General features: G+C 37.9%; 1 protein-coding gene across 5 annotated transcripts in view; it reads right to left on the bottom strand.

The window, feature by feature from the left end:
• VPS13D (vacuolar protein sorting 13 homolog D) overlaps positions 1 to 27,945 on the bottom strand; it is a 99,727-nt gene that overhangs the window by 35,768 nt on the left and 36,014 nt on the right. For 3 of the 5 annotated variants that reach the window (XM_030963637.1, XM_030963635.1, XM_030963636.1), the window contains 26 exons: positions 27,174 to 27,296; positions 24,106 to 24,211; positions 23,206 to 23,358; positions 22,488 to 22,623; positions 21,446 to 21,493; positions 20,562 to 20,712; positions 19,194 to 19,404; positions 17,846 to 18,093; positions 16,826 to 17,017; positions 15,371 to 15,497; positions 14,751 to 14,893; positions 13,807 to 13,937; positions 12,295 to 12,470; positions 12,056 to 12,179; positions 11,253 to 11,488; positions 10,388 to 10,496; positions 9,600 to 9,760; positions 9,067 to 9,175; positions 8,139 to 8,318; positions 7,687 to 7,803; positions 7,205 to 7,354; positions 6,899 to 7,048; positions 5,947 to 6,043; positions 4,244 to 4,392; positions 1,772 to 1,906; positions 1,264 to 1,431 (listed from right to left, as the gene is read on the bottom strand). In XM_030963637.1, the coding sequence (XP_030819497.1) occupies positions 1,264 to 1,431; positions 1,772 to 1,906; positions 4,244 to 4,392; positions 5,947 to 6,043; positions 6,899 to 7,048; positions 7,205 to 7,354; positions 7,687 to 7,803; positions 8,139 to 8,318; positions 9,067 to 9,175; positions 9,600 to 9,760; positions 10,388 to 10,496; positions 11,253 to 11,488; positions 12,056 to 12,179; positions 12,295 to 12,470; positions 13,807 to 13,937; positions 14,751 to 14,893; positions 15,371 to 15,497; positions 16,826 to 17,017; positions 17,846 to 18,093; positions 19,194 to 19,404; positions 20,562 to 20,712; positions 21,446 to 21,493; positions 22,488 to 22,623; positions 23,206 to 23,358; positions 24,106 to 24,211; positions 27,174 to 27,296 (3,830 nt within the window). Of the gene's footprint in view, positions 1 to 1,263; positions 1,432 to 1,771; positions 1,907 to 4,243; positions 4,393 to 5,946; positions 6,044 to 6,898; positions 7,049 to 7,204; positions 7,355 to 7,686; positions 7,804 to 8,138; positions 8,319 to 9,066; positions 9,176 to 9,599; positions 9,761 to 10,387; positions 10,497 to 11,252; positions 11,489 to 12,055; positions 12,180 to 12,294; positions 12,471 to 13,806; positions 13,938 to 14,750; positions 14,894 to 15,370; positions 15,498 to 16,825; positions 17,018 to 17,845; positions 18,094 to 19,193; positions 19,405 to 20,561; positions 20,713 to 21,445; positions 21,494 to 22,487; positions 22,624 to 23,205; positions 23,359 to 24,105; positions 24,212 to 26,485; positions 26,561 to 27,173; positions 27,297 to 27,945 lie in introns of all 5 variants that reach the window. The other 2 variants (XM_030963633.1, XM_030963634.1) reach the window with 1 other exon arrangement.

The raw sequence follows: 27,945 nt of genomic DNA, 5'->3' as shown, positions 1-27,945 counted from the left end.
GACTCGTCTGCAGACAGATCCAGCTGCCTTCCAGAAGCTCAGCAAGTCTTCTACCAGACTGCTTGGATTTGCAGTGCTGAGAATTACAGCAGCACCTACTAGGAGATGAAGGCATGAATATCAACATAGAATTTTGTTTGAATTTCTTGAAATTGTGCAAAATAGGCTAATGCTGCAAACAAGATAATTATGACAGAGAATGTGCATGTCATCTTTGCTCATGGCTCAGCTCTCTGGGTCAGATCCAGCTCTGCACTTGGTGATGGACTAGGTTAGACAATGGTAGTCTTGACCTCTCTGTAATTACACAGACTCTGCATTTCACATCTTCTGAATTACCTTTTTTCACTAAGGAAGGGGAAAAGCAGATTTCCTTGTACACAAATAAGTGGGAAAGGTTATTAAAAGATGAAGCATGACAATACACACAAAGTTACCTGTTAGGAAAATGATAAAAATAGAAAGTAAAGAATTTTTACAAAATCAAACTTACCAATATGTCCTTGTGTCAAAAATTACTGCAGCTGTACCCATGAAGGGACTCATGCCAGCACACCATGTATGTAACAAAACTTTTCAAGAACATTTTTGCTAACTATCAAGTACAGCATCAACCATGATCCAAACTACTTCGTGTTTCTGACTCCTGCCTCTCTTGGGCACTAAATACAGTTATTTTCACTGATATAATTGAATTCTTTCAGCTGTTATCAGGAAGGACAAAAGAATGTTCACCATGCAGAGACTTTGGAAATAAACTACAGATAAATACAAAGCAATCTGGAAATTCTTTAGTTTGTTGTTATGTGGCACAAAACCCCCCAAACCTCAAGTGTCAGCATAATAATTGCTATTCACATCAGCTTAATCACTTCTTAAAAATAAAAACTAACAATTCCTGTTATACTAAATAACCCCTAATACTCCACCTTTCTCTAGTGCTCTCTCTCTCTGTGTTGATTATATACATAATTTAACACAGCTTTGTTCATTTGCATGTAGGAGCAAATTATTTCTCCTTTTGGTTAGCTGTTGATTGAACTTGCAAGTATCTGTACAGCAATAATAGGGCTTTGAGTGCTTCACTGACTCCTGTTTCTGGCATCTCTGGGATGTATAGAAAGCATTTAAGAAAATCTACACTTCAAATGTCATTTTTACAAAACAAAGATCAAGCAATTCAAGCATGGTCAATAGTTCTATTTGACTTTTTGCCTCTTTTTTGCTTATTGTTATAGCAAACTTTAATATCACAGTTTTTACCTTTGCAGCAGAGTTTGATACTCCATGAGTGACATTTCTGATGAGACCACCCACATTGCCATACTTTATAAGTCCAGTAACACCTTCTGAAACATCATTCAGTAGGCCCATAGGGTTGCCAAGGAAATCCACAGACCCTAGAATGCTTGCTGCCTGACTCAGCAGCTCCTGGAAAATCAAGAGGAAGAATGAAGTATTTCTTATGGATCACATTTACACCAGCAAGGTTGAGGGAAAAAAACCATCCCACCCACAACAGAAGCTTATGCCAGTCCAGGTAGGTTTATGAGAGAAATCAACACACAAATACCAGTAAAATTAACAATAGCTTAATCTTAAAATGCAGTGTATTTTAGATTTCTTCTGGGATACTACTTCTCCATAGACCAAAGAAGCCACACAGCAGTGACACTTGATAGTCAGGAAAGAGTTCCCACATCCCCAGTGGAGAACTCCTCAACCAAGAGAAGTTCAACCTTTGCCACAACATCATCTCAACCACACTGACCTCCTGGAAGTGTTTCAGAATGTCATTAATGATGAACTCCTGAGTTTCATATGGATGGACCCGAGTGAAAGGATCCAGATTAATCACAGCATCCTCAAATCGGATCAGAGGGAAGCCCAGGGTGCTTTTCAATGCCTGAGTAAATAAAAGACATTGCCATTGTAATTCTTCTCTCTGCTTCTCATTCACAGCATCCTTTAAATGGGTAACAAACCAAAATTCTCTGAAGCTGCTGGAGTTCTCTACCACTGCACTGTGGACACTGATATAGAGAGCAGTCACCCACAAACCTTTCAATTCTAAGCATTGATAGCTTCTGAGCACTGCATTTCTTCAACCCTAAATGAATTTTCTTGACAAAACTGGATATTTTCCACCCTGCTGAACTTCTGTGAAGGGATTAAGTGTCAAGATGAGCTAGAATAACATACATAATTTCCTGTAAGCCTGAGGCTCATTTCTTAACATTATGTGGTCTAAAGAAATTCTTCAAACTAGCATTGCCCATTATTTTTCAAGGAAGAAAACTAAGACTGTAATTAGTTCATAGGCCATCTGTACTTTGTGCAATTTATAAATAAAAAACCACAGTTAAGGTGGACAAGCTATACATCCAAATAGAGACACACATAAATAAAATAATTTGGAAAAAATTATAAGAAAACTAATTTTTTAAGACTGAAAGAGGACCCTTCTTCAGGTCTTGATAGTGGCATCTGCACACTCACCAACATCAGACACTCTGAAGAAGGCAAGAAGCTTCAGGTTGATGTTTTATCTTTACACATTAACCACCAAGCTGCCTGCTAGAAGGAACACGAGTTTTTGTGCCATCTGCAGGCAATTAAGGCAAGTTACAGGTCTGAGCTAAGTTTGTGTGTAAGAAAAGAGCTATTTATTTTTTCAGTAAATGGATGACCAACCAGAGTAGTCCTCATTATTCACTTGGGTAGGAAGTAATTTCCTGTTTAACTATCAGATATTATATAAGACAACTTTGTTAATACTGGTACCTAATAAAAATAATCTGTCTACACCAAATTACCAGACAGCCATGTCCAAGCCAGAAACATTAGAGGTAGTTAGAAAAACTTCCACAAAGGCTCTACTGTGATTATTCTCTCCCTCCTACCCTGAACTCTCCTGGGCTACAGAACTGAATTGAACTCTTTCTGTGAAAGTCAATATACAGAATATGCAGGGACTGTTAGCATTATGGAGAAAAATGTATATGCCAGGTTTTCTCTAGGGAATGCTGCCAAGATGGATCCATGTGCAATCCTATACCAAGGGTGGTAGGAAATCCAAACAGAACAGTGCACAGTGCTGGGTTCTTAAAGGCACTCACCACTAGTTCTGCCTCCTCAGCCTGCATTTCAACTAACGCAGTTACAAGGGTATTCATGTTGAGGCTGAAGTGCAACTACATATTCAGGACAGGGCTGCTATTATTGAGCAGTAAGGAATATCACAGCCAAGGAATATTCTAGCTAGGAATATCACAGCTAAGGAATACCCCAACTAGCTGTTGAACTGTCCTTGGCACAAGGATTCAGTAAAAAGAACACAAGAACGTAGGACTGGTGATTTTCTGGATCATCTTGGTAGGAATCCATGACAGACATTCATTACCCAACACTAAATTTCTTTAGAAGCTTACTCATCGTGATGTCCTTAATATCAAGAACAAAAAAGCCCAGTTGGTGTCTCAGTTTTGGTTTTTTGAAAAGGCAGCAGCTCAGTTCCTCCACAATGGGGAGGGTGTTTTATGGTTTGGGTGGTTGGTTTTATCTCTCCCACCTTGGAGGGAAGTAGTTGTATCAGCTCAGAGAGAACTCAAGTATTTCTGACTGAAATGTTAAATCAATCATTTTTGAAGTGGCAACTGACTGCTGCCACTTGATTGTGGCCAGGAAGGTCCTAACACATGATTTGGGAACACTGGATGAGATTACTGAAAAAGACCAGACTTCCCAGTGAACTGAGATTGAGTATGAACTTAAAATCAGACTTAACTGACTTTAAGTTCATACTCAATCTCAGTTCACTTTAATTTTCAATCATTTTGCACAGTCCGCATGCAAATTCTTCAATTCCAATGAAACAACTTTTTTTTGGATGAAAACAGTCAGATTTGTCCTGTATTTGTATAAGAAGTTGAATAACTTCTTATCTTAAAACAGTAAATCCCTTTAAGTTCTTTACACTTCCATCATTGTAACTAAGGTCCTTTGCAAAGCAGTGAGTCATTAGGTCCAGTTGGCTGTGCTTCAACTGAAATTACAAAAATGAAGGACTATTACAGAAGAGACTGGAAATTATGCAAATTAAATGTCAGAAGTTGCTGGAACTTCTATTATTTTTAACTTGGATAATGCAAGAGTAAATGGAAACTGAGAGTGTTAAGTGAAAGCATCTGTTCTCTTTTCTTCCTCTTTACTGGAAGCCCACTCTGGGAATGCACTGGTGTACCTTGAGATCCAAAGGGAGCTTGTTGGAAGTGAAGACACTCAACTTGATTTGAGGCACACTGATTTTCAGATTTTCAAAGTAGTATCGTTTCTGTGCTCCGCCTTGTTCAACAACCTTCTCATGGAGGTTTTCATCATAATTTTCAACCTCTGCATCCAGACAAAACACAGGAATCAGAACCAATTAAAGATAAATAAATATGGGGTTAGGAATGCACACTGTGTTAAGAGTTAACAATCCTCTGCACAAATAAAAACTATGTGTGACTGCTGGTGGAGCCAGCAAAATTACTCATGCCTTGTGACACCAAGTTGACCTCCGAGGCTCGAGAATTTTTGTCAGATCTCTCTGCATCTCTAAAACCTGTTATTTGAGCTTTTAATCTCACTTCTAATTTCTCTTTATCAGCACACAGAAACAAGGGGATAACACATGATTATGCAAAGCTCCTACTGTGCAGTCGTGCTCTTACAGTCTGTTTTCCTCTCTCTACCCTCTCTGTAATTCCTTACACACTTAACCAGGAATATAATGCACAAAGCAAGCTTTCAAATATTCCCTACACAATGGCCAACATGCCTACATGGAAAACATCCAATAAATCAATTTACATGGAGAGTGACTCAAATTTGGTTGACATTAATAGGCTTATGCTATTTGTAAGAGCACCTGGGTGGTGTGAGGAAGCAGGGCAAAGATGAAAGATGACCAAACCTTATGAACTCTGACTTATGAGCAATAAAACATGCTAACTAAAAATGAGAAAGTTATTTTTGTCTGAATCTAGGATAACATCAGCAGATAAACTACAAATAATGTACAGTAAGTAAGGGAAAAAAAAAGAGCAAAAGGAACAGGGTAAACCAGAACAAAGGGGAGATTAGTTAAAAGGCTAAGAGCAAAACTCAAAATTTGTACTTCTTCCTCATCACAAGAGATTTAAGTTTGAAAGTCCTCTGAGAAATGCAACACTGTTATTTTTCCAGAGACAATTCAGGGGATACTGTGGATTAGCAAGACAGAACTCTGGAGCATCATTTGTAGGCTTGGCCCCATTTGGAATCATGCCAAAAACAGTTCTTTTCCTGTGACAGTTATTATGTAACAGTACACAGGCATAATAGAAGTGACTTTTTCAATTGCCACTCCAAAACAAACATTTCAGAAAGTTTCCAAAGCACAGATAAACACTAAAATAGGAGAATTAGAATAGCACCTATGAGATCAGAAGATTGAAAAGGTCTGTCTTGCCTCAGTGAATGAAAGAAAACTTACATTACAATTTAAACCAGGGGTATGGATGCCACAACAAAGGTCAGACAAAATTTTCTTGCAGTGAAGCAAGAGGAACTGCCCAAGGAACAAATTAACACAGATCCCACTTCTAGCCCTGGGTTAAATAAACAAATTAAACAAGTCACTAAACAAAGTGGCTTGCTAAAGTAATAACACAATTTCTTTTATCCCAGTTCAGATGAATGCAGATACAGAGACAGGCTGGACTTGGGCCATCACCTGAGCTCTGCCACAGGCACAACACCATCAAGAGCTTCACAGGGTCCACTGAGGCATTTCCAGCTCTGCTCAAGAGTGGGAGGTTCCACACAGCCAACAGTGTGCTGGTGTTTTCTACTTACTTTATACACAAAGATCATAATACTTCTGTACATTGTAAAACTGGGCTGTGCAATGTTATACCACACCTGATTCCGACTGGCCGTAGCCAAAGAAACTCAACAGCTTCAGAAGAAGTTTCTCCTCAATTTGAACTGTGAACTTTCGGGCAGTGATCATCAGATGCTACAGAGATAAACAAGTCTCAGTTTACAGCATTAACACCAGATATATAACCCATGTAAGCTATTAAAAAGGACTCTATTTCAATGGAATATTTTCACTTTCATGGATTTATAGCAAGACTCCCATCTTCAAAATGTCTTTGGTAGCTTTCTTCGCTTCAAGTTATCTACAACTAGTGATAATTATTTCAACTAGTGATGATTATTTCAAATAGTGATGATTATTTCAATTTTCTGGAAGGCCTTGTATTTAATTACCTAATCCTAACACTTCAAAATCTTAGCTGCATTTCCAGCACTAAAATCAGCTGCTTTTCAGAACAGAGTCAAAATACAGGGGTGAAGATTCCAAGTGAGAAAGTAAGTCTTGACAACCAACTCAGTTTTGCCATCACAGTACATTTATCCACAGTTGGTGGATAAATTTACAACCAACGTTCCCAAATGACTGCAGTGCACAGAACCAGATTTATGAAGCAAGATAACAGCTTACCACAGAGAATTTATAACCTTGTATTCAACTCCTGAAGAATAAAACACAGATATTCTGGTTCACTGTGCTACAGTTTTCAGGAGAGAATAACTGCCTTGAAAAGTAAGGTCAGAGACATGGACAGACTGGGGTCTGGAGTGAATTGTCACATTTTTAAATGTAATTATTACCCTGTTCATCACAGTTCTATAGCTTCAAACACTGTGAACATGAAAAGATGGGCACTGTGTCCTTTAAGCTTCAGAACTGATTCAACAAAGTGTATTTCGCAAACCACTGAATTCAGATTACAAGTAAAAATTAAGAACAGGAAAGGTCATTTAAGTAATATCTATGTTACACAAACAGAACATTGTGGTTTACCTTGTATATATCAGTCAGTGCATTTTTACTGGGAAATTTCATGGCATTGACTTGCACAGCAGGAGCAGGGTCCAGGGGCCCATTCTCAATCCTCTTGGGTGTCAGAAAGAGCATAAAAGGCTGTGTGGTGCCAAGAAGTTGGTTGTCCACCTACACAATGGACAGAAAATGGCATTGAAACTGCAGTGATACTTTAGGAATTAAAATCTCAGTCATTGCTCTAAACATTTTTCAAACCTATTATGACTCAAAAAAAACCTGAAGAAGACCCATGAATAAATTAATTTATTTCAAAATGGCAAATACCTGTATATCTTGCACACTGAGCTCTAGCACCTGACCAGTTGAGAGCTGAGTGTAGTGGACATTAATGTTGGTGAGGCTTGCAAACACAAGCTCTTCAGGGACTTTGTTGACCAAAGACAATCCTATTCCACCTTCCAGTTTCACAAGCACCTGAGAAAAGAAGGGGAAAAAACCCACCACTAACAAACCAGCACTGAATAAACCTGTGATAACAAATACACATTTCTGCAAAGAAATTATTTTTTTAGTATCATCTCCAGATGATCCTGGAGCTCTTTAACAATTACTAGCTCTTTAACAATTAGTCTTAGACTCAAGAAGGTTAAGACATATTAACCCAAGAACAAGAAGCTGTAGCAGGAAAATCTAAAGTTCATAACACGAGGTCATCATTAGGAGAGGTAACTGACCATCATCCCCCTCCTGAAATCTAGAAAGGAAAATTAAAATAAAAAAGACAAGTACTAGTTGTCATATCTTACTTCCAATTCCTGCTCTGTATCTGGATTTTTGAACTTGCGCAGATCTTGTTCTGAAACTGGCAGTTGTTCTCCTTCACTGAATGAACGATCACTTCTACGTTGGTTACAATCAGTGATCTGAAAATAAATAAATTACCACAATGATCCCTTTCATATATATAAATATAATGATAAATAAATTACTACAATGATCCCTTTCATATATATAAATAAGTGAGGCTTCCCCTATATAATAATAACTACGTTGCCCTACCTTAGTAAATTATCTTTTTAAAAAATTAAGGACAAGGAAACTTTTGTACTAACTACTTCTGGTTTATGATATTCCCATCCCCTTCATGTCATTATAAAGGCAGCTTTTCATAAGGATTTAAAGATTTAATACAGAAAAAGAGTATTTCCAGTATAAGCAAAAGAATGTAACTAGATTCTAGTTAATGAAGGACTGTCACCTGCAGAACTCTAGTTGGCCCATCTGGGATGACTCTCACAGCCAGCACTCCTGAGCCAGGTCTCATCTTTTGGTTTGTGAACTGCTGTTCAGGTGGAACTGGCCCCAAAAGCTCAAGTGAGTTATCAGGACCTAGAACAACTTCAGCTCCATCGTGAAGACCCTTTATTCCTCCCTTTGCCTGGAGAAAGAAAAAAAAGGAAGGAAAGAAAATTAAGCAATTAAGCAATAGGTAAACATTTCAGATAACTATTTACATATATTAATTTAAAATGGTATTTTACTTTCCTCTCCTTATTCTTCAGAACTAAAAGAAGATCAGTCCAGCAGTATTTTACTTGCTATTACTAAAGTTTCTACTAACTCATGTTTAATTAGTTGGCAGATAAAAGGAGCAGCCAAGATCAATAATTAAGTAATTGATAATTAAGTGGGAATTAAGTATTCCCACTGCACCTTTAAAACTGAAGCTATCACATCATCAAGGGACATTGGAAAGTTCTTCCTGAAAAGCCTTCCAAAATGATAGGAAGCTTTTTAAAAGATGAACTCTGGACCTGTGCATGAGAATGTAAATCCTTACTGAGTCAATCCTTATTTATTGCTGTCTAAAGACAGCAATACAGAGATTTTTGGTTGCTTCAAGAAGTAACTTACTACACTGCAGTAAATGATCGATGCAATATCATGGTACTAACTAAAATACTTTTCTAATTTCTAATTAATAGTGTACAAGATCTTTAACTATTTGAAATTAATAAGAACATTCAAATATAAACTTAAAACATAAGGTGCTTGCACAAGTTTGTTTTGCTCTGTATCCTGAACTTGTCTCATAGCTTTTAGTTCACTTCAATACTAATCCCAAACGATTCTGTCATCTACATCAGCAGCAAACAAAACAGGTTTGAGACATGATCAGTACTGACTTGGACGACAAGGCCAGGGATGCCACAGGTCAGCTTCCCATCCTGGAAGCTCCACGTCTGGGTGGTGCTGCGCCGCCGGTCCGGCCGTCTCAGCATCAGGGGCTCGTACCTGCAGGGGAAGCCTCAGTGCTCACAGGATGCTCCTCACAACTTTTACCCTGCACTTGTGTTAATGCTGAGCATTTATTTTGCCCCAGTTCATTTTCCTAATCTCTCTTCTGAAGTGCTCTGTCAAGAGTCACCTGCTAAAAAGGCATGAGCCACGCTTTTACAAGTATTTCCAAGTCACACAGATGATCATAAGATCTTCTAATAAAACCAGACACAATCCAGCTCTTTCATATTCCTTCAGAACAATGTCTTTCCATATTCAGAGACTATCAGATTAAGTATGTTTTCAAAGACATTGTTAGAAACCCCCATCAGTTTCCTGAGGAACTGTATTCAATGTATGCATTTCAATGTTTGAACTGTATTCAATGTATGCATTTCAATGTTTGAACTGTATTCAATGTATGTATGTATTTCAATACCTGTTATTTGTCACAGCTGCTAGGCCTGCAATATCCAAAATCATACTGGAGTCCTCAGAGCGAGGGGAAGGTTTGTGGGGGTTGTGAGGAACTGAAGAACCTTCATGGCAAAGCATTCCTGAGTCTGTCATCCTCCAGAGCTGGGATCGCTTTCCTGGCTCCTGTTACAGAAAAATTCAACATTTAAATACAATACAGAGCAAATATTTTCGTTCTGTTTTGCTATCAGAGGCTTTGAACTATAATTCTTGGAATGAATTGTTTATATTTAACTTCAGAGCCCTGAATTAGAATTAGGAACTAGACTGGATAAAGGCTTCTGATTGAACTCTGATGTTCAATGAATACACAACAGCAGCTAGATGAAGAGCTGCATTTAAAAGCTGTTTGTTCATCTCAGCAATATTTAAACACAGTTTCTATTTCTTAAGAGCTCCAGAAATAGATGACTTGGCTTACAATGCTCCCAAAAAGGAAGCATGTCCTACCTTGTAACTTCAGGAGACTATCCAATGCACAAGTACCATATTCTGCTGTCTAGGAGGCATTTACAACCTTCCTTGCCACTTTAGTCCAGTTCCCATTTCTGTCACCTTTACCCCTATAAAAGTCTTATACAGAAGCATCACCACAACTCAAAATAAAATAACCTATCAGTTTGGAGTCTTTCTCTACCCTTTAGAAACTAGAACTTTTTTTTTTAATGTTGTCCTACTCTTAGCATTTGATTTTACTTCAGCACATAGCAACAGTATTGTTTAAAAAAAAAGTCAAATGTGTCCTGGTACCTTCTTTTTCAGCAAAACTCGTTGAGTCTTTGGAGAAACATCGAGGACAAGCTCTGCATTTGCAGCATCCTTATTTGAAGTAACTGGTCTTACACTTGGCTCCTGTAACCTGGAACCAAGAAAACAGCATCATGTTTGTTCAGCAGCTTCTTCTGTAGCACAAGTTAGATCTGCATCAAATTTTAGCTGGAAGTTTACACTTCCAATACAGCCCATCAGACTAACATTTATATTGGGAGGTTTTCCCCTCTTGTTAGGAACTACCAGGGCAGGCTGGTAACTTGAGTAAATTCTTAAAAGGGGCTTTGATTTCTCACTGGAACTAGAATTTCACAGGCAAAACAGATGAATTAAAAGACAGTTTCCTACCTCATTTTGAGGAAAGCAACAAAGCTCTGTATCAATCTCCCAGAGCTGTTTTCAGTAGCATATAAACTAGTGCAAGCCTAAACCTCACAGGCATGTTGTAAATAGGTGTGACTTGTGGTAAAGTGTCCTTTATACACCAAAAAACATTAAGTCCTCAGAGGGGGATCCCAAACATCCCAACTCTTCCAAGACCACATAGTGGGGTCACAGCAGATGCCAGAAGCTAAATCCTTCTCACTGTGTGACAGAATAACTGTCAAGCTGCACCTCTAAAGCAAAGGTACTATGTCCAAATGAGGTAAAACACACAAATTACTAACAACCAGACAGCTTCTGAATTTGGCATTTCTTCTGCTAGCTACAAGGTAGACAGAAGTTTAACTCCATGGGAAAAACTTTTTAATGGTAACCATAAAGAGAATAATAATTTGATATTAATTAATTAAAGCTTAATGTGAACGTTAGAAGTATTTCCATCAAAGATATCAAGAATTACCCTGAGAAAGTATATGTAGCAGCAATATAGATGAAGTTTTCATAGTAGAGCAGTTTGCTGTCTTGGAAGTCATTCATACAGCACATAACTTCTGAGGAGCCTGCTCCTTTCACTGTCAGGGTGATGAAGGGAGGCAGGATTGGCTCATCCCATGCATAATCCAGAGAGGTCATGGGCTTCACATCAGTGGACAGCCTGGGCTCCACCACCCCGTGCTGCTTAAACACAACTGGGACCTGTAACAGTCAGCAAAGAGGAGTTTGTTCATACAGGAATTGCTCATCAGACAGACTTTTTGCTATCATTTACTCACATACCAGGAGTTGATGACTAAAACATGCTCAGATCACTTCTTTCTCCCTACCCCCTATCATTTCCATATGCATATTCTTCCATTCAGGTCTCAAGTGAATAGAGTCTTAAAGAGATGATAAACATCATCTTTGCTTTTATCTGTCATCTGTGTGAAATGTGATGCAGGAGCATCTCAAACCCTGCTAATCTAAATTACAAGATTAGAACAGATTAAATTCCATGCCTCTCATTGGTAATATTTCTCTTCCTTGTAAGACTTTTAAAGCACTCATGAAAGCCACAACGTTACCACCATTATTTGAAAAAGATGATGTAGCTGTGTACTACCAACATTTACTAGAACTTCAGAAAACTGCAATTACTACAGACAAATAGACAGACTTTCATTTTATTTCATTACACAAGTTAGTCATCTCCCACTTCTAACAAATACAGAAGAATTACTTTTTTACTAAAAAAAGGAAAAATATGGGGTTTGGTTGTTTTACCTTGGAGAAATTGTCGATGCGGAAAGGCGGCGGTAACTGGTCGGTGTCACTGAATGCAACGCGATACGTGGCTCCTTGGAGGGTGATTTCTACCCTTAAAAAGTAACATTTTCCCAGGGTATCCCTGAAGAAGATCACAGTACAAGACATGTCAACTTCTGATCTGCATTATCTGCAGTGTTAAACAGCTGCTTCTATCAAAACACAGCAGCTGCAGAGGATTTACAGGTCACAGCTACCTCATATTAATGTGGAACGAATTGTTCTTGTTGACCTCAAAGCCCCCAGACCAGATGCAGTTTGGGACTTCCATCAGCCTCACACACAACAGCTGATCATAATCATTCCGTGGCCAGTGGAACACAACACTGGAACCAGGGAGGGTGGAGATGTAGCCATCAGGATTGGATGCTCCCTAGGACCAGAAATTGGGAAAAAATTGGTAAATAATCCCAGCACTGAAAAATCCAGAACAAATTCCAATCACTCTGTGATTAGTATACTATAAATATTTTCTTAGACAATCAAAAAAGATGTCATTAAAATTCAATATCTTCATTAGTTTACTATTACACATTTCTAGATTAATATTCTTAGAGTGTTAGCTGAAATTTCTCATTGATATGCCTAGGCACTCTGACCTTGAGATGTTAATCTGAACACAAACATTCATCTCTGCCTTGTCACTGTTTTAGCTTGTGTTTTATGATCAAATGTCTTAAATGGGTGGATATCCATCACTTTGCTGCCATTGGCCTGTGTTGATTTATAGATGACATCTCAAAGCAATAGTTGTTTTGAACCGTTCAATGCTTCATAAAATAAAGCAAGAAATTTCATAGTACTCCTGTGCTCTGGTAATAACTACAGCTACTCAATATTTCCTCTAAAATACAAACACCTCTAAAATACAAACACAGCCATTCTTCTGTCAGGTCTGTCTTCTCATTATTCCATTGCTATTGGGATAATGAGAAAGATCCTCATAACCAGCCAACAATACTTTCAGAACAATGTCTGCTCTTCTTGGTGGGCAGATGCTGTGACTAAGTGCAGTCTTGGGGTGACTTTATGATGTTCATATCCCCATTTGTCTGCTTAGCCCAGAAATAAGTTTTGCACCCTTAAAGACTGGTTCTGAGACCAAAGTGGGGGGAAGAAGAAGCAGGCAGTTTGTTTTCAGACACTGCACTCACTCTTCCACATTCCTTCTCCTGGACCGTGTTGTCTGCAGCATGGACAGACAGTGGGACAGAGCACTCCTTTGCTTTTAGCTAGCTGAGGCAGAGAAGTTCCCTGGATTGTGGTTTTTCTTTTTCTTTGGAGCTGTTTAAACCTGCTCTGGACTGAACACGCAGAAGAGCACTGGCAGCTCTCACCTACAGCCCACCAGGCTGGGCCTGGGCTGAGACATTTTTTCCAGTGCCAGAGGGACTGATAGGAGACTGATAAGAGACTGAGTGAGCCAAGCCACAGCCCATGGAGGGGCTTTCTGAGTTTATCATCTCTTTTGGAGCAGCAAGAGGTTTAATTGCTTAGTATTGTTAATTTTTTGTGCTGGTGAATGCTTTGCCTATTAAATAAAATGGTTTTTTTCCACTTTTCTCCAAGGAAGTATTTTCCCCAAACCAGGTGAGGGATGAGCCACCCGAATCTGCTTTCTAGAGGAACCCCTTTGGAGGTTCTCACCCAAATCTGCCCTGAACCAGGAGAGTACTGTACTAAAAAGTCACAACCAGGAAGCTCCTTACCTGACCTCTGGCAAATTCCCGCTGAACAAAGGCCAGTTTGTAACTTGATTTATTGTCCAACAGGTACCGGGGAGCAAAGGTGACCATGCAGGTGTCAATGTAACGGCCTCTGCCTTTTTTAACATCAATACCTAGTCATAAAAACAAGGTGGAAATATAGCTCTTATTTACCAAAGGAAAAGACAGTCCCACAGTATATTTCAGAGAACGTAAGTTCTTTCTTGTGTTCCTGAGATGAAGCCTTTGTGCCATACAACTGCCTTCACTGGAACATTATTTTATTTTAAACAGTTAATGGAACCTTATGCCATCTGTTACCCTCTATTTCTCAAGTACAACTTAGATACTGAAGACAACTGAAGATAAAAAACCCAAAAACAATTCCCAATCACAAATTTACCAATGCAAGTAATTATTTCACTTTTAAACATATGAAAAATTCCTTGAAAATCACTGTGGAGTAACTTCCAGACTCTCATTTAATTCAAAACTAAAACCTGCTTGTACTTTATGTACACCAGGAGCACAAGGAATCCAGAAGCTGCACTCCTGCACATCAGCCTATGCAGGCACCACCAAGCAAAACTCAGAGAAGCAGCACATGGATGAACAGTTACAATGCACAGACACACAAAATAATCAAAGTAATGTCATGGGATTTAGAATTAACATGCAAAGGGAATAAAAACACAGAAGCAGACAGAACAGTTTGCCAATGTAGTTATTAACACTCAGTGATGAAATGTAAAATTAAAAATAACTGAAAGCTGATAAGATATAAAAATACTTAGAACACTATCTTTTGTTTAATGGTTTTCTCTGGACCCTCAAAAGCCTTTAAGAAGATACATTTCCCTGCTGCAATTGTTCTGTTTCTTGTGTCACTGCCATTGTATCTCACCAAGAGCTCCACAGGGTTTTCCAGTGTTCCCATCACCACCTACCAATGTTATAGATGAGGCCTGGCCTGTTTCCATGCTGGATCACCTTGAGGGCTCTGACACCACTGCCACCATCCAGGGAGAAACCCTGGCACCAGCCAGGCATGCCATCAGGATGGATTCCTTTTCCAACCCGCATTGTACAACTGAGGGTAAGAAGAAAACACAAAGGTTTAGCCATTTAAATGAAGGATCAGGTAAGCAACACAATGTTGGTGATCAAACACATGCCCAGATGGAAAAAGAACATCTGTGTCTGGATGTAGAAGCATTTGAAGCCATGATAAATCTCTTACTGAGTGACTCATTCTGCATTTCTGCCATTAGCCCTTTCAACACATTGGTAAGGAGTCAATGGCCATGTCCCGTAAAAAGCTTGGCAATTTCCAGACTGAATAATCACAATAGCATCTGTGTGTCTTTTATCTTTGAAATAAAAAAAAAATATTAAAATTTGGAATGAATTGAGACACAACAGAATCGGACAATGAAAGAACTTTCAGTAGGAAATGTCTAAGTATGCTCAGTATGCTCAACACAGTATTAAAAAACGTAATCATTTCACAGGTCATCTTAATACTTTCATCATTGTAAACTTCCTCCTGATTGCCCTTCTTACTTACAAGTTTGGCTGTTCTTTATCAGCATAACAGAACAGCAGTGGGCTGAGGCTTCTAGCAAGCTCATGCTCCTCAAACTGACCAGCTGCATCTGTTTTTGCATTATCTTGTCTGAAGATAAGTGGCAATCCTTTAAGTGAACACAGAAGAAAAGAGTGTTAAACTACACATCACCTTTGCACAAATTAAAATGAGAACTGCAAAAATTTCAAATTAAGATATTTTTGTTGTAGTATTTTGGCCATTACTGTCCATGAATTCTCCTTCAAGTTCTTCTAAATCTTCTTAAAACAGCTGTTCACAGCTGCAGGTCATGAGATTGGTCTGTGCAGACCTGAAAGTGCCAGTGGAAGTTCAAACAGACTCACTGCAATTCACACCTTGGCCTTCTCAAGGCATTTCAGTCTTTGAAAATCACAAATTTTAACAGGGATCTATCTATATTGATTTATTGAGAGGCACAACAGCTCATGTTTGAAAATCTGTAATACAGCAACTAAATGTCTAAGTTATCTGCTGTAACATGCATCAAACAGTAGCTGCTGGCACTAATAAAAATATAAATTCTTGCAACCTTTATTCCTCTTAGGTAGCATTTATTTGACCAGAAAGCAAATCAAAATACTTCAGGAAATAGTTATTTCCCACTTGATGATTACAAGAGAACATTCCTGTTTTGTTGATTAACCAATAAGGAGCTGAAATTAGTATTTGAAGCCATGATAAATCTCTTTCTGATAAATGATATAATGATAATATAATGATAAATAATGATAGTGATATAAATTATATATAAATATAAATAAGAAATAAATAGAAATAAATAATATATAAATAAATAATGATAATATACTGATAAATACATTATAAATCTCTATTTATATTTATATTGAAAATATAAATTCTTACAATCTTTATTTCTCTTAAGTAGCATTTAAAAGTTTTATTTGGCTCGAAAGCAAATCAAAGTACTACAGAAAATATACAATATATAAAATAGAATATATATTCTATATATATAATAGAAATATGGAATATATAGAATTTGTAACTATATATATATATATATATATCCACCCTTATTTCCCACTTGATGATTACAAAGGAACTTGCCTGTTTTGTTGATTAACCAATATGGAGCTGAAATTAGTATTTGAAGCCATGATAAATCTCTTACTGATAAATTATATGAGAATATAATGATAAATAATGATAGTGATATAAATAATAAATAAATAGATATAAATTAATAAATAATATATAACATAGAAATAATGATAATGATAGTATAATGATAAATACATGAGAAATCTCTATTTATATTTATATTGAAAATATAAATTCTTACGAGCTTTATTCCTCTTAAGTAACATTTAAAACACTTTATCTGGCTAGAAAGCAAATCAAAATCCTGCAGGAAATCCTTATTTCCCACGTGATGATTCCAAGAGAACGTGCCTGTTTTGTTGATTAGCCAGTAAGGAGCTGAAATGAGGATTTTCAGGGAGCCCTCGGCACGGCACACGATGCGGATGGTCAGGTTGAGCAGGCGCTTGTTGGCATCGTACAGCCGCATCCTCACCATGTAGTTCTGGGTCCCTGGAGGAATCAGCAGCTCTTTGCAAATTGGGAAATTCTCCAGCAATACCCCTGTGAAACAAAACAAAGCACAGCAAAATAAAACATCACCCACACAAACAGGAGTTTTGATAAGAACTTAAGTTGGTGTTTCACATAACTTGATCTCCCTAAATATTAAAGAGAGCTCACCCTGATCAATTTTTATATCTGCCCAGTATAGTAAACTCTGATCCTATTAAGATATTCCTCAATTTAAGTCACAAACAGTAAAACTAGTTCTGTAAGGGACCCTGCTTAGGGCTAATTATTGCTTTAGGCATTACAGGTCTAGCCTGTGTTGAGTAACCCCACATACACTCTCAACAATTATTTCTGTTAAAAAGAAAAAAGAAAACCACCCACAATATTAGGAGCTTATTTGATTTATTCCCCTCTTTACCACTGTTTTCTCCAGTTTCCACTCTCAGGAAAACAAGAACTGAACAAGGAACATTTGAAGTGACAGCTTAGAGGAGGACAAACCAGGAGTGACAAACCAGGAGTGACCAACCAGGTGGAATGACGGCAATACTGGGTTGGTTTTTTTTCCAATGTGTTCACTTCATTAAAAATAAGATGCTCTGCAACCCAGTGAAATAATCATTTAAATGCTTTCTATTTTTCCATTCTGTGCCACAGTTCCTTGCAGAACAAGTCTCCTGGTGGTACAGAGAGGAGCAGCAATGGTCCCTGAGCAGGAGCCTTACCCAGCTCGATGTTCTGGGCTGTGTAATGCAACCCAATAAAATCATCATTTAAATGCTTTCTATTTTTCCATTCTGTGCCATATTTCCTTGCAGAACAAGTCTCCTGGTGGTACAGAGAGGAGCAGCAATGGTCCCTGAGCAGGAGCCTTACCCAGCTCGATGTTCTGGGCTGTGTCAGCTGTGTGCAAGGCAGCCTCTTTGCCAGGCTTCAGTGTCCCACTGATGGGCAAACCCTTCACGTAGAACTCCAGCTCACAAGGCAGCAGATTGCAGATCACCACCGTTGGCAGGAGATAAATGGTATGCCCAGGCTGCCTGAAAATCTGCTTAGCACTGTCAGAGAATATGCTGGAAGGCATGTAGTCTGGGTAATTTTCTTTCTTTATAGCCACACAAAACCTGGGAATGCAGACAGGTGTGAGAAGTCAATGAATTTGACAGAACAATTAAACTCCATCTTTCTGTATTGCACTAAGTCCTCAAAGATGCTCTAATTTCAGGATGAATAAGAAAAACAGCATTTAGAGTTGTTCTCCACATAATCACTTTGTAGATTATTATAAGGTATTTTGGATTTATGTCTGACATTAAGACAACATGAGTTTTCTGATTTTAATCAAAGACTAAAGTTAGTTCCCCAAAAACTGATCTGTTCAGAGACCTAACAGAAAATGGCTATTAGAGATTACCACCTTTAAAACCAACTTTCATAAACTGCAGAAGCATGCTCTTAACTGCTACTAAAAAGAGATTTTTAACCATTAAAGTAAATTACAATCATATTCTTAAACATAAATGCTAAATGTCTCCTTCTTCCCAGTAGATATATCTTTGCTCTAACCACTTGACATCTCAGTTTTTCATTAGTTAAGGTGAAAAATTTAGTTGGTAAACCTTGATTTTAAATAATTTATTTTGCTCCCTGTGATACCAGCATATTAGGAAATGAACTATGAAACTGACACACGGCAATAACTATATAGTGGGTAAAGGTCATTTCCTGACACAATTTCCATAATCCCTATCCTAGTATTTCCTAAATTCAGAGCAGACCTAAATCAATGGTATCAGAAAACCACAAAATTCCATTAAGTCCTCACTATGCAGAGACATTTTTGGCCTCAGAACTGAGCAGGGGACATTGAGGACAAAGAATGAATATTTGTGAACACTCTTTTGGAAAACCACTCATTATCCTAAGTGAGACTGAGCAGTCAGTTTAATGCAAGTTCACATTGTATTTTCTGAATTTTCTTTTTTACAGTAAATATTCATAGTGTGCTTTGTATTGTCAGAGTTTAACAGGCACTGCCAGAGGAGCTTCAAGGAGCCCTGCAGAAACAGAGCAGCTACACTTCACTGCCTTCTCACTACTCAACAGACCCAATAAAACATCCCACTAAACTGCAGCAGCTTTCCTCTCTAAGCATTTCCTTTCCTGTTATTTACTTTCACAGGATTTATCAGAGCTTACAGAAGAAGAACACAGCTTTAAATACCGGAAAAATCTGCTGTTTTCAGACTCCATGGAATGACACTCCCTCTTGCTGCTGCACACCTCTGCTGCCTTCTGGACATTAGTCCAGTGAATAGGAGCCTTGGAGAAGAAGAATCCCATTCCTTTGGGCCTGGCTTGCAAACGCCAGGATGTGAGATGTAATGGAATAGCAAAGGAATCTCCTGGCATCACTGCTGGAAGGACTACAGGCTCTGCAACCAGAGAAGAAAACACACATATCAAAAGAGGCTCCTTTACTGAAAACCATAAAATTTTGAAGTAGTAAGTCTCAAAATTTTTAAGGCAATACATTTAATTTTAATCACTTCCTGCTTTATGCATGTTTCAAAAACCAACCTGTTATTGTCAGCTCTATTAACAATCTGGCAGCAGACTAATTTCAGTGTGTAAATCTGAAACAGCCTGTAAAAACTTGCTAGTACTCAAATTCTTCAGTGAAAATGCTTGTTTAAAAAACCTCATTCTTCAAACCTTTTGGGTACATTACCAATGCATCATTAGATTTCTACACTAAACCTTTGCATGGTAACACCAAAGGTAAATGCTTTACCACTTAAATAAACACTTTTTTCCTACTTTTCTGCAAGGAAATATTTTCCTGAACCAAGTGCTGCTAAAGAGATAACTTTGTTACATACATAAATAAGATTAAGTCTTTACAGAGTCTCAGCTTTCCCTGTTTATCTGAACAACAACTGAAAATCCTACTGGATTCTCTAGCCTCTTGCTGACTGCCTTCTTCTTAACATGACCCATATCCTGTCCAGGGAGGTCTATGCTGGTGTGAAGCATCACAGACAGTGGTGAATCTTCTTGGGAAGAAAGCTGGACTCCTCACAGTACATAAGGAATGCTATAGCAATATGAGTCACAGTGTGGTTATTAATTTGTTGTGGTGTTGTGGGTCCCAGGATGAGGTGAGAGATGAGAATTGACTCCAAGTTCTCAGAAGGCTGATTATTATATTATATTATATCAATATTATATTGTATTATACCAATATTATATTGAATTGTATCAATATTATATTGTATTGTATTGCTGTATTAATATTGTATTATATTATATGAAAATGCTATACTAAAACTATACTAAAGAAAGAGAAAGGAGACATCAGAAGGCTAGCAAAGAATGAAAAATAAAAACTCGTGACAGACTCAGAGAGTCTGACACAGCTGGCTGTGATTGGACATTAACTAAAAACAATTCACACGCTGAATAAACAATTCTCCAAATCACATTCCGAACGAGCAAAACATGGAGAAGCTGAAGCTTCCCAGCTTCCCAGGAGAGGAAATCCTGGTGAAGGGATTTTTCAGAAAACATCCCAGGAGTGTCCAGCACTTACTGTCAGGGGCAGAGGGACTGTCCAGTCTCAGCTCCATTGGAATTTCCAGCTTGTTCTTCAGCATCAAGGCTGAGCGCACTGTTATCACCTTCCGGGCGCTCCCCTCCATGGTCACTTCAAACACCACACGAACTGGAGGCAATGAAGAAAACTGGAAGATATTTAAAAGCATTAAAAAGCTCAGGTAATGAATATATCTAGAAGAGGGACACCTCCATTATGAAGCACTAACGGCTGAGAAAAACTTGCCAACTGAGTGCAACCATGTGTGACTATCAGGTGTATAGTCTCATAATGGTGGTTTATGATCCTGTACCTCCTCCTCAAAGCACAGTAAAATTATGAAAAAGCAATTCCACCTACCACTAACTCCATTATCTTTCTCAAAATAATCCAAGTTCAAATAAGAGCAATATAGATCCTAAGAGAAGAACTTTATACATCTTCTCACTATTACGTTATTTAATAAATCCATGAAGTCTAAGCCTCATAAAATTACCAGTCACTCATCATTCCTATCTGTCAAAACTGAAAAATAAATTGGAGCTTTCTTAACATATTCATACTTTGTTCACTCATAGGTGCCCTTCTGCTGTGGTGTTTTACCTTCTACATCACACAAAGTCATTGCCACTTTGATCCTGAAAACAACATTTACTATGTGTTTATGTGCTAGAATTCATATACTGGAATCAAAGCCCATTCTTCAAACATTTATACTGGTGAAGAATGGTAAATCATAAATATTTGTTCTCATTTTGTTTGCTTAAATTTTCTTTCCTTTCTATTGAAAAGGTTCTAGAAGGGTGGGAAAGCCAGTTCACTTGTAGAGTTTCCCTACTCTTATTTAAGTAGCTCTCAAAAAAATGAAAATATATACTCACGTAGACTTGTGGATGTATTATATTTGTTCTACTTATTGGGCTTCCAAGCTGAGAGAAAAGTAAACAAGAAGGTTAAAGTAGTTCAACTTTTAAGATACTGCTTTCAGCTTTAACATAGAACTTTACTACAGGAGAATAAACTTTCATCACTTTGTGTTTCTGATCTTCAGTAAAACTTGGAATCGTGTCAGAACTAGATTAGCAAAGCCCGTTTGTAATACTGCTTTTCAAAAAAATGAAGCTTAAGGAGGGTTTGTTGTAAAGAAAAAGTCTACAGGAGATGTTGCTGAACAGGAATTCTCATTAATTTATCATAATCTCATCATTTGCATCCTTTTCCTTCAATATTCAAATTACAGAGAGATGATCCTTTTTATGCTTCAATATAAAAACATCAGAAAATTCAAGTAAGAGATCACTGGCTCTTGTCAGCAGTTTTAAATCAAATTTAATTCTGATTTATATCAAAAAGATCTCAATCTCCTATTTGCCCAGTGCTCAACAACTTCCAGTAGCTAGGCTCAAAACATAGTCTTGAAATCCACAAAACCATTTTTATCACTGAGCCTCCCCCAAATGCCAGCCTGCTCATTATTACAACTGCATTTTCCCTTCATGACAAGTATATTTTGTCTACAGAGCCACATACTTAAAAACCAATCTCTAGGCTTACAGGAAATTGCCAGTGTTGTTTATTTTAAGCAAATTAAATACATAAAAAGCATTCCTGCAATAAAAGAAATGAAAGTAGCTGCTGAAATGCTGGGCTGATTTAAAGCTCAGTCTCCATGAGTGCATGGCCTGTCACTAATACATTCATCCTGTCCCTGGAAGCTCTGCCTGCCAAGCTCAGATTAACTGCTGACTGCTCTGGCTGTGCTCTGGGTACACAGTTAAAAACCCAGCTTCTCCAAGCTCTCCCAGTCCAGGCTAACTGGAAAGAGGAAAATCTTATCCAGCAGATGCTTTTAGATCAAAATGTTGCAGACATCATTACTCCTAATTTACATATTCTTTTAAAACACTCAAAATCAGAACTTACAGTAGAAGAAGAGGAATTCTTATCTGGTGCAGCATATCGGAAAAATGTTCCAACTTTGTCCACAGACACTGGACTCACTTCTTCCCAGCCATTTACTCTCACTTGCAGCTGATGAATCCTTAGGTCATGTGTGTGCCTGCCAGGTTAGATCAAGTTAAATTACTATGAAGCATTATTATACAGACTAAATAGCAAACAGTTAAAACCACAAACATCCTCTGGATTCTATTTAAAGAATCTTACTGAAGCATTAAAAAAATCCCAAGAGTTTTCCCATTTCATGGATAGATGGACCTGATTTCATGTTTAATTACTCTACCTTTCCTAAGGAACATACAGACACATTAAAAAAATAAAAGCATGCTACATATTTGTTAACAAGTTCTAGTTCTTACCTCTGATAACAACCAATAGTGCCCCAGTAGTCCTTTAAAATAAAGGACATTGATTTGTAACAGAGGCCCCCAAGTCCTTCTAAGAGCTTATAATGATCCAATTCACATATAGGAATAGCTGCCACAACAGCAATAGTTGCTGCTTTACCAGAGAAATTATAAATTCACTCCATACAAGAGTATTAAAAACAGAAACTAAACATTGACAGGAAATTTTACAGAAATCCACTTTCAATGTGACACCTGCCAGTGCCCTCACAACTGTGAACCTGTGTGTTCCATATACGAGAGTGTCAGAACATCTCATGGCCTGGTCCCTTCACCTGTGTCTGAGTTTCCCTCTGGTTTCAAACTCAAACGGAACCTCTTCCCCAGTGATAACCTCTTGCCATTCACTGACATTATGGGCATCACCCAGCAACGTCCCGTTTTCCTCAGGAACAACACCTGGACTCCCACTATGAGACAGCGCAGCCCTGGGAAGAGAATCACAGCATTTTACAAAATGATCTCCTGTAGCATTCACATTCTCTGAAAAAATCCCTTTCGCCCAGGATTTTTCTCCTGGGAAGCTGAGAAGCCTCAGAGAAAAGGAAAACAACTCTTAACTCATTTGCTTCCCCTGTGTTGTGCTCACGTGGAATGTGTTTGGAGATTGTTTACCCACAGGTGATTGTTTCAATGGATTCTGCTGTGAGTTGTTTTGGCTCTTTGGCCAACTGGGGCCAAGCTGTGTCAGGACTCTGGAAAGAGTCACGAGTTTTCATTATTGTCTTTTTAGCATTCAGCAAGTATCTATTCTGTATTCTTTAATATAATGTAGTATTATAAAGTAATAAATTAACCTTCTGAGAACATGGAGTCAGATTCATCATTCCTGCCTTTGACGAGGCACTCCCCACAAATACAATAAGTACTTAAAGCTGCAAGTGCTTTTTAAGTCTGCCTCAGTCCTCATTCACATCATGAACACATGTGAACACATTCACACCATGAATGTACTTGACTGGTTTCCACATTCTGCTAGGTCTCTTGAAAAAAATAATCTTTTTGGTTTAATAAGAAAACTATCTCAGTGTCAAAGAAGAGGCTCTTAACTGAGTAAAACTGGGAGTTGCCTACATGTGTCTGCAAAACAAAAGCACTGAAAACAACAGAGATTGGCTGCCATGGAAGAGGAGCCAGAGAAATCTGTTTGAAGTGATCCCCAAAGAGCTCCTTACCGGGTTGGGGTTGTGGTCAGGGTGGCAAACCAGAGAGTGCACCCAGTGTGATTCCTCAGAGCAAAGGGGACAAACGGCTGCCTGCGCTTTGGGGTCTTCATTTCGGCTACAAAACACAACACAGGCTGTCTGAATGCCCATGAGAAACATTCATCAGATGTTTATGTGGGATGAGATACAGTGGCTGGAGAACCACAACCTGCACTAACTACAAACAAACAAACAGGACATCAGATTATCTGCAAAGCTTTTACAATTAGTAACTACTACAGAAACAGTACAAAGCTAACAGACATTCTTCCCCTACATCAATCCCCCTTGGAACTAAGCTTAATCTACACATTCTTCTGTTTCTTTACATCAAGTTTTATAAACTACTATGCCTTCAGTTACACCTAACGTGTAGAAAATCTAACTAAAAACTAATCCAACTAAAAACCCAAGCATAATCAGAAACCTTTTATGTACATCCAAATGCTCATGCAATACTAAACACACATTCACTTCTAATTAGGATTTATGCTGTATTTAATGTGACAAATACAGGGTTAGCCAGTATCCCCTTTAAAGGGTCTCTTATTCTCAAAGCCTGAACAAAAAAAAAATTTCCTATACAGGATAAAGCCTACTGAAATATGGAAAATAATCTGAAAGCAAACAAAGGAAATCTGGTTTTGTTAAACTGCTGGGACAGCAGAACACCAGAAGAAGATACTTCTCCCATGTTCAACTTTTTTTAAGCACAAATTTCTAACAGGCACACAAGTGCTACTCTCATTTTCCACACTGCAGTGCATGAAATCTGTGAAAATACTTACTGAGTTTGGACAGAGAAAAACCCCTGTCAAAGTCCAGTAATTTACTTAAAAAGGAAGATAAATGGCTGTTACCTCAATACACAACATCTACAGCATGAGGGAAGTGGAAAGAAGGCACACACAATAAATCAGCTGCTTAAACAAAAGGCAAGACAGAAATCTCTTCCCCAGGCCTGATTTGAAGTCACTCCAAAAGGTTTCCAGAGGCAAGTAGGGGTGATGTGGGGAGGGCAGGAAAGTTTTTGAAGGAGTTATGGATCATGACAGATGACTTTCTGTCAGATCAACAAATCCCTATGTACCCTCACATTGTCCATGGAGACTTAAATCTGATCTAAAGCTTACAGAGAAAGTTATCTCCAATTAAATAGCAAGAAGATGAAATCCTTGAAAATCAAAACTCTGATTTTTGCCAAAAGCAAATACATGTTATTAGTATTGAGTTTCAGTTTATATAATGTTTTGGCTACCCCAAGTTCTACAAAATCAGACCAGAAGCCAAATGAACTTTTACTCTGCTGTTTAATCTATTGCCAGCTTATCTTTGCAGACTTCAAAAAAAGGATTTTTGGGACTATGGCCTGATTTTCAAAAGAAATGTAAAAGCTGCATTTTGAGACTACTGCCTAAAAAAAAAGAAGACTATCATTACCAGGAGGATTTTTTAATAATTAGTTTAGTAATTTAGCTGCAACCCCTACTAAAAGCCAAACAACGAATATTAGATGTTTTGCTGCTTGGTTGATTTTTGGGGAAAAAAATCCCAGAAAATATTTCATAAAAATCAATCCAAAATTTTCCATTTTGTTTTTTCTTTAAGCTCAGAGAAAATATTTCTAATGGCACTCGAACAGGAAACAGATGTAGATTTCTAGAAAATTTTCTGTCCTCCCATCCATTAACTTTTCTATAGGGCTATGTATTTATGAAGTATGCTCTTTGTCTTTGATAATGTCAAAAATGAAAAATCTTACTTTATCCTGCATGGTTTTGCCCAAAAACCTGTCCTGTCAAATAGAACCCAAACAAATTCACAAATTATTTATTAGGACAATGCTTTACTTCCTAAGGCTTACTGAAAACAGCCTGTGCTTCTGGAGCATCTGAAAGTTACAGCTTTAAGTAAGTTTTAAGTACCTAAACATGCTAAATTAAGCATAAATATGTATATTGAACATAATGGGGGATATTTTTAGAATATAAATTAAATATTGTGATATTATTACACTATTTTTAATCCCACTGTACTGTCCCTTTTGAAGAGGGACATTGAATGGTCAACAATTCAAATAACCTTCTTCGCAAAGACAGTTTTCCTTCATTGGGTTTATTTCTCCATTCTTTCCTGAAGAACCCAGAGAACGACAGGATAAAATACTAAATTTAGCAGACTAAAACAAAAATAGCTGTTGTATTATTTGGCTTGAGGTTTTTTTGGTTTTGATTATTTTTAAATATAGAGGCCAATCTACTAGCAAGTCCTACCTACAGCACAGTATTTATTGTGCAAGAGCCTTCCAAAGAAGAAAACCACTTTTTGTTGTCTGTGTGCTGTACAGTACCTCTAGCATAGATCTGATGCTCTAGGTTAGTCAAACTGGCTGTACTCCTAGTTCTAAGGTAGACAAGAGGAAGGCCTGGCAGACAGGAAAGACAAAGTCAGCAGGTAAGAAAATCCACACAAACACAGGTAAATCTTCCCCTGCATGCAAAAAGGGAAGATAAGACATCATGCAGTTATGAGTCTCTACTTGTTTGCTTACACTAAGCTGGCATTTGAATTGACAAAGTTCCTTCCAGAAGGAACTCTGGGAGAAAATACACTGGAAAGAGCTATAGCTTGGGTGATTATTTCACAAAGAATACAGTAATTTCTTCCAGAAATTCATTTATTTAGGTCTTTGGGGTACAGAAAGAAAAGGTTCTCTCTGAACTGCACACAGCCAAAAATCAACACTGACTTAATTCTTGACATGAGAGTCACTCATGAACTGAGAGTGGTAGACAGAAAGGAAGCAGAACTAGCAGTACAAAGCTATTACTCAAAGCTAAGCACTCAGAAAGCTTTTTGTTTTAAAATAATTGAACATAACTGAACAGAAAGCAGCTTTTTTGTCTTTTTTTTGCCAAACATATCTGACAAATCATTGTATTCTGTGAAGTCAAAATACTTATGTTTGTAATACATTAGACAGATGACCCTGTGTGTCAGGTCTGTTTCAAATAAAGTGTGATTAATGACCAACATACTCTGCCCAAAACATGGGGGATCCACTGAAGAACCCATCCAGTCTTCTGAGCTGATTACATTCACTTCTTTGTCCTGTTTACAGTAATCTTCCATCCAGGACTGCTTGGTACATGTGTATTGCTCTAGAGGAATGTAAGCACAGACAGCCAATGTCTTCAAGGTGGCAGTAAACAAAGTCATTGAAAAGTGTGTTAAATTCATCACACTCAAGTTACTCCACTTTAACAGCAGAAGTTTCATTTCGCTGCTTTTTCTCTGAGTCACATAAGTTAAAGACAAACAACAGCTCATAAAATCACAGCAGTGTCTTAAAAAAATATATATCCCTCAGATTTTATTTTTAAAAAAAACTGTCAGTGGAATTTCATGTTCTTAAGATACTCCTATGTGAATCTAAGAGCCCTCCCTGCTGAGGCAATTAACCTTAAATATTTTCATGTTAGAAACTGTTAACTTCCTAGGGGTTTTGGGGTTTGCTTCATTTTAAGAGCACATACACATTCCTGCATAAACATCAAGACACCAATTGAGTGCTCTGGCACAGTATTAATCACAAACCAGTCTCACAAATTATTATCACTGCTTTTAAAAAGCACTATCTTAGGAATTATTGATTTGCTGCTCCTCCTGCCACCTTGGCTCCCCCTTTTTCTGCCAACTCCCCAGGTTCTCTTTGGGAGAGAAAGACCAACAAAGGCTTTTCTGTTACATCTACATGCTGTGCTGCTGGCATTTTTTTTTGTTGTGCCCACCAAACAATTCTGAATGAGC

Source organism: Camarhynchus parvulus, chromosome 21 (assembly GCF_901933205.1).
Source record: "Camarhynchus parvulus chromosome 21, STF_HiC, whole genome shotgun sequence".
In the NCBI taxonomy this organism is placed as follows: domain Eukaryota; kingdom Metazoa; phylum Chordata; class Aves; order Passeriformes; family Thraupidae; genus Camarhynchus; species Camarhynchus parvulus.
The sequence above is the reverse complement of the archived record's forward strand: the minus strand, read 5'-3'. Positions and strand labels throughout refer to the sequence as shown.